Genomic DNA, 11349 nt, shown 5'->3' on the forward strand with positions numbered 1-11349 from the left:
TACCATGGCAAGATTCCAGTACGAAACCACATTATTAATAGCTTCGAATGCTAACAAAGCATCATCAGTTTTGCCATCAACTGCATCCAACATTGCAAATGCAATATGTGCCTCTTCTTCATATGCTGCAACCTGAAAGACCTGCAAAAAATGAAAGACAACTCATACCTAAAAATGGAATGACACAAGTATTACTGTTTTTTCCTATATCACAAAGAAAACACTTTTAAAAGAAAGTTGGTAGTACGGGTGTTCAGGGCCTTCTGATCATGTATACAATTTTGAAGGTAATAATAAAGTTGTACGGAGAGATTCTCTGCCCTGCTCTCTTGTCAGACACCTGTACTACCTAATATCATCACAAACAGTTTTACAGTAATAACAAAATGACGTGTACGATGCACGGAAAAATCCCATGATGTAAATTTTCGATGTAGACACTCTTAGGTCAGCTTTGGCTTCATCAATGTGTACCTGAATGTCTATACTGTGGAAGTGTTTGAAGAGTGGATCAGTAGGTTCAGGAATACTCCTCCTCTTTTTAATAGTTTCCAGCATAGGCAAAACTTTCTTCCAGTAGTAGACACTTCGTCCAATGTATTCCTTCTGGTCATAGAAAGAGTTAAGGCTAATGCCCTGATGAAGAGAAGGGAGCAGAAGCACATGTTACTTCAACAAACTCAAGTCATGAGTTATTTCTTGAAAAGTTCCAAGAGTACTTCTCTGGTACTTGAGATACACCTTAGGGAGTTTCTCTCAAGAGCCATGTAAAGTAACATATAGAAAACAGCACTACAGTCTAAGATGCAGTACTTTATAGGGTGACTAGAGAAAATTTTACCTGACAAAAACAGCAGTTTCCAATAATACGTTCTTAACCAATTATTTCCCCGTCCCCAGACTGTTTATAGTTTGGAAAATAAGAAGTATATTTAGAAATAATCCCAGCTTACTGTTTTTTGCAGACTTTTTGCCCAGTGAATAATTAAGGCAGGTTGAAGGCCATGCTTGTCTAGTGTTCGCAGAATACTTATTCCATGCTGTACAGTAAGCCTCAATTTTGCTGCTGTTCCCGGTCTGTATATCAGAAGAAACGTTCCTTGATTAGCATGCTCTTATTTTTTCACCTGTTCACATGTCATTTCTTTGATGAACATAACGGGCAGTTTTAGTCCTAACCTGCCTCTAGTTTAGAAACATGTTGCTAGAACTGAAAATTCTGTTTTCAGAAGTCTTTCCTATGTCCCCAGTATATAAAACTTCAATGTCCAAAACATGTCAAGAAAAAATCTCATTTTACAAGAACCTACTGGGACCAATCCAAGATGCTGTAGCAGAAGCTGCCTAAAAATGTAGTTAAACCAAGAGTCTTACGTTGTTTTTCTCTGAATAAGAGCACGAACAGCTTCCCACCAGGATCTTTGCTTTTCAGTAAAGAGCTGTTTGCACACTGGCAATGGTAAGAATTGAGGCTGATGTGCACTGTATTGAGAGTTAAACTTCTCTTGCAACTGTAAGTTACTAGTGAATACCACTGCAAGTAGGAATACCTGTTTAAAAAAAAATGGATAAAACGTATTCAATACCAAAAAACTTAGATTGTACACTATATTTTAAGAACCTGCAAAGTTTACTTACTTCAAGGTCCAATAAGCAAATGGATTCAGGAGCACCTGTCTCAAGTCTTGATGTTTCTTGGGGCAGGTGAAAAAGCTGTTTTAACCATTTGCGTACTGGAGGTAAGACTGACATAGAGTTCCACCGCAAGCCAAGCCACACGAGGTGCTGGAGACTGCCATTGTGCATTCGAACAGCACCTAAGTGAAAAAAAATTAATTTGATGCATGTGTGAGCTTCTACAGGTCAGCAAGACTTTTTGTATCTAATCAGAGCTGTTTCACACTTCACTTTGAGCAGCCAAAGGACTGTAGAACTACGAGCATCAAGATTCCAGCTTTTACTTATGAAAGATTTAACTTCAACTTAGCCAAATATACCATATAGACAGTTCTGAGTGCTCAAACCATCAACCCCCTACGCTTCTAAAGGGGGTCACTATGATTTCCTTCTTTTCTGTCCTCACCATATTCAGTTCAAAAAGCAACTGTTTTTACCAAAGTTACCTACTTCTCCAAATTTTTAAGAAAGGTGCTTCTTTACTTTGCAATTAAGTCTAAGTCTTGCCTAGGAGATTACAGCAACTTTGGACAGCTGTTCCAGGTATGTCTTTTGTTGTAATACAAAGTATTTTAAGAACTTCTGATGCAGAAAGTTGTGCTGAGTTTCAGAATTTCTTACCAATATCATATTTATGAAGTTCCACTTGCACTGGTGCTTGAATACTGGTATTTCCAATGTCATCCGTGCCAATAAAAGATCTCTCCCTAGAAGCTCCGCTCTCAAACAGGCTATCGAACAATGTAAATAAACCACTCTTATTTGCAAATGATTCCACAATCTCTTTAAAGAAGTCCTGCTTGCCATGGCTTAAGTTCAGCAGCATATGACCTAGAAAACAAAAATACACTTGACATAAATCTGTTAGTAAAAATAAAGAAAATATTTGATACACTGCACTGTTCTTGTACCTGAAAACTGGGCAAGAATCAGGATTTCCTTTTATGAACCCTACAGAGGAAATTACATTCTTTCTTCCAATTATTAGGTCAGTATCAGCACATTGGCTTTCCAAGCTTTTACTGACAAGAATCTCAAGCCATTGGTAAATCCATTTTTTTTGTGAAAACAAAGCCATCTTTGTATTATTACTATTCTAGGGTCATTGCAACTGTTCTGAAAATAAGTAGCTGTAACACAAGTCTCTTATTCAAATCCATTCTGAAACACTTGAACCTCATGCCTAGTGCATTGGTTTTCATCTAGAATGTGCAAAAGTCTGTAGACTGAAAAACTGTCTATCATTAACAGCAAAAAGAGCAAAGCTGATGAACATGTAAGAAGATGGACAGGGAAGCAGTAGTATTTTCTTTTCCTGTTGCAGCTAATAATAATTGCAAAGTACTATCAACAGGCAAAAGCCATTTGAAGTAGATAAATAAAGCACACAAGTTAAATTCTATCTTAGCATGTTAGAGAGGCAAAGAGGAAGTGAAACACCCTCAGACACACTTTAAAAAATGAGAATCTGCACTACTAGCATGACAAAGAGGAAAAAAACTTCAGGTCTCAAGATAAAACTAGTGTTTTGTTTTACATATGTAGTCAGACTCTAGAAGATTTTATCACAGTCTCAAATATTAACATTGTATTTCAAGATAATCATTTGTTCTTTAACAAACCACTTAGCCTTTAAAGTAGCTACATAGTTGTATTTTAGTTTGTTTGTTTTACCAGACTGGCTTTTTCGATCACAGGCCAACACTTCTAGCATATCTTGTCCAGTTTGATCCCCCTTTATTAGTTTTGACTTTGGTTTAGGAACCTGGTAAAGTAAGTAGAAACTTGTTACAGCTTTTTCACAGTAAAAGCGGATCATTTAAATTAGTCCTAAGAATTAGGAAACAAGCTTTTTAGCATTATAAAACTACAGGACAAAAAAAACCCATAATTTATTCTGAAGACACAATGTCACATTCCAGGGGATGTGGGGAGTGTCATGGAACCTGCTCAAAACACACACAACCCCACAGTGGGCAATTATAGCTATTGAAAGCAACATTAAGTGCACGAGAGCAAGTATTACATCTGGAATGCAAGCGGTGACATAGACAATCAATTTTACTTCATAAGGCAAAAAATTAAGCTTGCTTTTTTACTTCTGCTCTCTATGCAACAAACATGGGAACTATACAGTTCATCCCCTTCCCTCCCTATAGCAATAAGCCTAATACTTAACATGTATGCAGCTGTATTACAGAAAGAGTAATATACTGGAGGAAATAAACTCACTAGCCTTTTAAGAGTCAGGTTACTCTGACAAGGGAAATAGCTGAAGATACTTTTGCCCTATTCATGTCTTTTGAAACCTACCAAAGAATTACAGAAGAACAGGGTTTGGTGAGTGAGAAGGGGGCCTTTCCTTAGGCACACAAACACTAATTCATTTCAGGAATACAGTTCAGCACATGTGCAGCAAGAACATTTCACAAACTGCACCAATTAAAAGGTATAAACTGAAAAAATTACTTACCTGGTAGCTTATCAGATAACACAACGCTGCTAGCTCACACACAGCTCTCCACTGTGCCTCATTGTGTTGGGCCATTTTCAGCAGCAAAGTTCCAGCATGCATGTATAGCTGTCCTTTCATTTCCACAAAGGTCCGAGACAACTCATCAGCCCCATTCACATACGGTTTCACTGACTGAAGCACACGATCAAAACTAAAATGCAGAGAAGACTCATTCTAAACAATGCTCTGGTAAAAGCTATAGCAGATGATTTTGGTTGACATTATTTAACATGAATCAAGTAACTCCAGGAATCAATGGTTAGAACCGCTTTTGTTGCTTAAACCCAACTTGCACTAGAAATAACACTGGTCTCAAACTCCCAAAGCTTATTGAAGTAAAATATATTAAATATTACCTAGATATTTACAGTCTCTTTTGGCACATCTTACAACAGCTGGTTTCAAAAGTATACTCCCAAACTAGAGATACTTGTTCTCTACAGCAGATTCCGAGACATGCAGGAAGCACTAGTCACTTTGCTTTACCAAATCCTTGATTTATCAGAAAAACTCAGAATACAGCTAGACAAGATCCTCAAAAACAAAAGGTACTGTAGATAATTTGAGTAAATGTAGGCTAGTATACAACTCCACTCATGAGAGGCTTTCCAGAGTACAGTTATAATACTCTTTCAGTTGCCTGATGGAACTATAATGGCTGTTAGCATTGCCATAACCTTGTATCACTCTAACAAAAATGGCAATAGAAAACCCAAAACAATTTTAGTCAGTAACAGAGGAGAAAGAGAAAATAAAACTTATCTGGTCATTAAATATTCCTCAACCATTGTTTGTATTGCCTCAAATACTAATTCAAGATTAACAGACTGAAGAATATTGTTTTACAATAGGCATAACAGCCATTGCATAATTAAGGAACAAACCAGTCAGAAAGGGAAGATAACAGAAGGAACGCAGATCTTAATATATTGACTACAAACATTGTTTTGTACTACTAAGTGTGCCACAGATTAAATGCCTTGAAGTCAGCTGGTTTAGCTGATGCTGTAACATCAACATTTATCCTGAGGGAGTGTTCTTACTTCAAGTGGCTTCCTCCCTCCCAACTGTACTATATAAAGTTCTTAATTATTTCAGTATGCCTTGTGTTTGTTTAGAACAAAATGATCACGACAAAGCTGATCCACCAGAGGTAGTTTTGATTTTTTTTGTTGTTGGGTGGCATTTTTCTAATTGTCTGGGAAATCTGAATTAATCAATTGCTAAAATACAGAACTCCTGCTGAAAGAAAAGAAGGTACAATATTAATTGATTCAGGATATCAGTTAAGTCTCCTCCATGGCTGTGTACTGACTATTCAAACAAGGCTGGTATGTCTACAAAAGACAGCCCGAGGTTCAAACCCAGTAAGAATCAATGAAAAGTAAGAAAAAAATAAGTTAGAGATTTCTTTCTTTTACAGGAAAGTTAAAATAGTACCTTTCAAGTGTCTCTCTGCATTCTTGAACATCTCTAGAAGCAAGTGTCATTTTGACAAAGCTGGAATAGGCCAGCAGATAATCTTTCCTGATAGCTCTCCAGTTATTTTTATCAGACTCCAAGTCTTGCAAAGATTCCAGATATTCCTAAAGAAGAAAGTTCATCACAGGATAAGGAACAGTCATCCTTCCATGAAGGCAAGGGCAGCACTTCTCCAAAACACATTAGTAGCATTTACTGCATAATCCAGTTTCATAGGTGAGATCTTAACATATTCTTCAGCAGCAAAGTTCCAGAGAACTATTTGCCTGAGCAATTTTATCCCTAATGGAACTGCTGTATCTAACTCAGCTTTTGAAGTTAGAAACTCAATAGTTCTATAAGGCTTATTTTTAATGAGAAAATTCCAATTAAAAAAAACTCAAGAAGTATTTTGTAATTCCACTGGTTTCAGTAGACTTGCATTTGAAGGAGATAAATCACTTGAGAAACAGCTCTCAGAGTAATGATACTAAGAGAAATAGACCCGTTAAAAAGATAGGGAAGACTATCACAGGATCAAAATATGATTAAACACCTCAAGTGTCTCTACAACACAGGAACACCATTCCAAGCTTGACTGCAAAGGTATTTTCTTCTCTGCTTCCTGACAATGAAGCACAGCATCTTTTAATCTATTGTTTGAACGGTAGAGTGCAACTAGTCTGATATTTATGTAGACATCATCTGGTCTTGCATAAAGTTCTGCTTGAATCAAGTCAAAAAGCTGATTCCATCCATCTTCACCTTTACAATCCAGTAACTGCTCCTGTTAAGCATGAAGGCAACATATTAATATTTCAATTCCCACATGAGCCTTTGAAACAGCTATAGTACTAAATTACACCACTGTGTAGACCCAAAACTACACTACTCTGAAAAACTTTCAGGTATTATATGAAGTTTGAGGAAATACTGAAATACTTTTAAATAAAGCTAGCTATCATAAAAGAAAATCTTCAGAAGAATTTGTCCTTTACCAATGGTAAGTAATGTTTGTCAAACTTTGGGTCAATGACAGTATACACTGCCATAAACTACTTTGCATAAGCAATAAAACAAACCAAACCACAGATCTTAAGCCTTCCATGTGCCTGCTGCCTACCTACACAAAATTAATATACCTGTGTAAAAGTGAGATTGTGTGACTGACAGCATTTACACAGTATTTGAGAATTACAGCATTTCTCACATTCTGCGGAGGCGATCATAATACAGATTTAAAAAAACAAAAAGCAGCGCAGAGTACGAGTTTACATTCCTGCAAATGACACAACAGAAAGATAAGGAGGTGTTTATCTAGTCTTAACTTCTCAGATGTGACAACTAATACAGATTTTCAGCATTTTTAAGAGGATTAACCTTGAAACATTAAAGTGTATGAAAGCCTGTAGACGCATCTTTCTTGAAAGATAGACAAAAATGTCAAGACTGCAAAGAAAGGAACATCTCATAGATTTAATGTTAAAGATTCTAAAACAATTTAGCCAGGAATAGTTGTGTGTAAAATAACATGAAAAGAACACTGCAATCAGATGCTGAAAGTTTCCTTAAGCCACTGAACATATGTAATTTGGAATTTACCTTTAACCTGTAAACAGCAGGACTCCCAGGGAAGAGCTTAGCAGCTCTCTCAACCCAGTACTTTGCTCTTCCATCAGTAACATCATTATTGCACAGTAACTCCGCAATCTTCAAGACAAGATCTTTCTGTGTTGGGTTCAGCTCCACAGAACGCTGGTTTCCCATTGTGCACATGGAGAAAAAAAAAAAAGTAACTTGATTTTACATTCCATGTAGAACAGGAAAGAGCTATCCTCGCACGAATGAGCCCAGCTATCCAGATTACATAGATTTATCAATATAGAATATATTAAGAAAAGCCTTTCTAAATGCCACCACTGGTTTAGAGCATTCTGGATACAACTGCTGGAATTCAGAAGCACATAAAAGAAACAATGCAAAAGGCAGCTCCTCTGCACCCACCACTAGCTACTGCTATACACAGGCAGTGTAACTACAACAACCTCTAGTCTACCCAGACATGGACACTTCTAAAAACACATAGTCAAGACAGACAGTTTAAGATGTGTGATAGCCAGAGTTGTGCTGGCAACCAGACTTCTGAGCACATCATCTCCCTCCCCAGAACCAGACTGGGAATTTGACATTTCTATGATAGCCTAATCTAAAAGAGATCTATCCTGTTGTTCTGCCCTTGCCCCTTCCAAAACTAACAAAAAAACATAATAGGACTACAATCTCCTAGTAGCAACTAGATTTCTGTTGTCATCAATCCACATTAAGGAATTCTACAACAGCCACAAATCCATAATCCAAAGGGCAATGTGTGACATAAGAAGAATTTAACAGCAGGAAGCAGAAAGATCAAGTCCAGAATAAAAAAAAAAAAATAAAGAAACAACTACTGAAGCAAGGGACATCAAGTGAAGATGCAGAGCTACATATGCTTTCCATTGTCAAAGGTGTATAAATAATACAGTTTTTCCAGGAACTCATTTTCTTCTATAGGTTTGAGAATATCCAGAACAGAAGGATTTTAAAAGTCCATTTTCAAACGAATAATACAGCACAGTACCTACCTTGTAACATCCAAAAGCTTTTTCTATGTTATCCTCAGCTTCATAAATTTGTCCCAGAAATCTGTGTGCTTTGGGATCTCGCTCCTGTACATTGAGGTATGTAGATATATACCTATGGAGGGGAAAAAAGGCAGTTATTTGACCACTGTTTTTCAACAGTACTCCTCTCCTTCCTGAGCTATAACAACGTAATGTCACAGGTTCAATTGAATCTGCTGATGAGTACTTCCCTCCCATCTGTGTGTGGAGGGTTTGTTTGTGAAAGCAAGCTGTGTTAAACCAGTACACTTATCCTGCTAGGCATATTTTGTTCTAGATAACTTTCTGGGCCTTAAAGTGAGAAGTAATACTGTTCTACATGTACAGATACTACTTACTTGCCAGCAAGTATTTCTCTTTGTTAAAAAAAAAAAAGTCGTAGTTCACAGAAACAGTAAGGCCTATAAAACACAATGAGGAAATAAAAGCCATCCCAAACAGAGAAGTTTTTCAGTACCATCTAACTAATCTTTTTTAAAGTTGCTGTTTCATAAAGATTTAAATGTACTCAATACCCACATTTTTAAAACAGCATGATACTGATCTTGGTTTTTCTGGTAAACTTCATATTAATTTAGCTTTCTCTTACACTTCAGAGAATAGGAAAAAAAACACCTACATCGATGAACATTACCTTTTAGCAAGTTCATACTCTTTTATTTCAAAATACAGCTTCGCAAAGAGGAACCCTTTCATCGATTTCTGAAGGAGAAAAAAGCATGGGTGACATATTTTAGACATACAGTACTTTTAAAATAATTCAGTGATCTTTCAATAATGCAAAATACTTTAAAAATCACTGAATCTGACAACTAGTTATCAGTTCAAATCCATTCCTCACCTTTAACAGCTTGTTTTTCAAAGATGTAGGATTAAGAATGAATAACATTTCTCCTATAATTGGCAAAAGCTACTGAGCAATGTAGAGATTACAAGCGAAACAAGCAACAAACTCTTATACATGTGGTATTTCATAAATACTTCTGATTAAAGTGAGTGAAAGAATGGGCTCAGTCACACTGTAGCAAAGACAAAAAAAAACAACTACAAACCAAGAGAGTCATTCACAGCTGCTGTAGTGTGCTGGCATCAGACAGTACTGTTGTTTAAATATCCTTAAGGAAAAAGCAGTCTCTACCCAATTCACTCTCGGTTTGGGTAAGAAATGTATTTATGTAGTTTATTTCTGATGTCAGTCTAAGGTAACTTGAGCATACACATTTTATAAGTGAAAGGTGAAACATCTAAAAGTAAATTTTGATTGAACAAGGAAGCAACAAAGGCAAAATAAACAGACAAAAAGCAGGCAGAGGGCAAGAGGGCAGAAAGAGGAGAAAGGGGAGGAGGAAAAGGTGAAAGGAACTTGCTATGTTACAGCAAAAATTTAAGGCAGACATATACCAAACAAATTTAATTGAGCTCCCAGTATCAGTCCAAAAACCCATTTTGCTTGTGAACCCCCGAAAATACTGGAAATAGTTATGACTCAAAATATGTAAATTTTGAATACATTTTAGTTACTAGCTTCCCTCTCTCTCCCCCCGTGCTATTCATGAAAAATTTTAAAAAGTGGTTCATAATGAAAGCAGCCCTACTAAAACACTTCACATTATCAGTCTATTTTTCCAAGTATGTTAGAAAAAGGAAACATTGAAATATGTCAGACTGGAATCACACTTGGCATCTCCTTTTAAACGTGGATGAAAAGAAACCTCAAAGCATGTGCTTTGCAACCTTCTAAGTATCTCCCCTCCACCCCAAATCAACACAATAAGAAAACTAGTAACTATTTCCACCACTGACTATACTATATAATTAGTTGTAAGCATTAGTTAAAATCCCAACCCTCTAAATACGCACCAGCTGGCCTTAAGCACAAGAGGAGGAATTTTTTTTGTTTGTGTCCAAGAGGAATACCACAACAACTGAAAAACACCTCTGATTCTAGCAGATGTACTTGACATTGTCTAGTCTAAACAACACCCAAGCCAGCTGAAGTCACAGGACAACCTTGTTAGTGTTGGGAAAGGTACAAATGATGATGCTGTATGCAGGCCCTGCATAAAGGCCCTGCTGCATAATGGTGAACATGGATGCATTCACACTGCACAACACACTGCTGAGTATTCTACCTCTGCAATAAAATTCTTTCAAAACAGTGGAACAGGATATTTCAGAATTAAATAGCACTCATGAATTGCAACAGACTGCTCACTACGATCTGTATACCCTTTCCCACCCTCCCTCACAGCAGCTTCCCCTACTTCACTCGACTTGAAAAAAGCTGAGTTTATTGACTCAGAAATACGCCAGAGACAACTTCCTCCTACGGCTAGGGTTGAGGAAGCGCACAGCAGACTAAGCCCTGGCACGGCGGGGCCCGACAGAGTGAAGGGAGCCAGCCGCGGTACACGGAAATAGCAGCCGGGCCCCTCTCAGCACGGCAGGAGCAGCGAGGCTCCTGCGCGGGAAGCGGCCGCCCCTGCGAAACTGAGGGAGGGCCGCCGTTGCCGCCCCACGCGAGCTGTTCCTGAGACCTGGCGCAACGGGACTTGGGAAACGGCCCCACGACAGGCCCCACCGAGCCAAGACAGGCCGGGCGGCCGCGAACAGCCACAACCGAGCGGCGTGGGCGAGAAAGACAAGGCCGCGGAAGGTCCGTTGGCAGCTCCCGACAGGGCCTGCCGCCGGCTTTCACTCACCTCTCTGGGGGAAGATGCGGCGGCCTGCACAGAGGCAACATACCGCTCCACTTCGGGCTTCGTGCGCCGCATCATGGCGCCGCGGCGGGGGCCGCACCCGGCCTCCCTCCAGACAGAGCGCTTTGCCCGCCGGCCTTCGCAGTGGAGGGATGGAGGAAGCAGCAGCCGTCGCGCGTTACGCAACTTCCCGCGCAACCGCACAGAGCACCAGGAGCCCACGAGCCGCCCCAAAGCGGCTACTTCCACCTGCTGGGCGGGGCCTCGTCCGCCCTCGCGCATGCGCCCCTGGAAAGGCTGGGAGCGGGAGTGCGCAGCTGCTGAGGCGAGGGTAGGC

The 11349-nt window shown here is 38.9% G+C and overlaps 1 protein-coding gene across 5 annotated transcripts in view; it reads right to left on the reverse strand.

Moving 5' to 3' along the window:
- Window positions 1-11087, reverse strand: part of RGPD4 (RANBP2 like and GRIP domain containing 4) — a 35743-nt gene extending 24656 nt beyond the window's left edge. For all 5 annotated transcript variants that reach the window (XM_054399511.1, XM_054399503.1, XM_054399495.1 and 2 more), the window contains exons 1-14: window positions 11016-11087; window positions 8948-9015; window positions 8275-8386; window positions 7256-7408; window positions 6210-6440; window positions 5633-5778; window positions 4151-4343; window positions 3352-3442; window positions 2299-2508; window positions 1639-1817; window positions 1375-1550; window positions 954-1077; window positions 475-636; window positions 4-141 (exon numbers count right to left, since the gene is read on the reverse strand). In XM_054399511.1, coding sequence (XP_054255486.1) covers window positions 4-141; window positions 475-636; window positions 954-1077; window positions 1375-1550; window positions 1639-1817; window positions 2299-2508; window positions 3352-3442; window positions 4151-4343; window positions 5633-5778; window positions 6210-6440; window positions 7256-7408; window positions 8275-8386; window positions 8948-9015; window positions 11016-11087 — 2055 coding nt within the window. The remainder of the gene's footprint in view (window positions 1-3; window positions 142-474; window positions 637-953; window positions 1078-1374; window positions 1551-1638; window positions 1818-2298; window positions 2509-3351; window positions 3443-4150; window positions 4344-5632; window positions 5779-6209; window positions 6441-7255; window positions 7409-8274; window positions 8387-8947; window positions 9016-11015) is intronic.
- Between the last annotated feature and the right edge of the window lie 262 nt (window positions 11088-11349).

Source organism: Indicator indicator, chromosome 1 (genome assembly GCF_027791375.1).
Source record: "Indicator indicator isolate 239-I01 chromosome 1, UM_Iind_1.1, whole genome shotgun sequence".
Taxonomy (NCBI): domain Eukaryota; kingdom Metazoa; phylum Chordata; class Aves; order Piciformes; family Indicatoridae; genus Indicator; species Indicator indicator.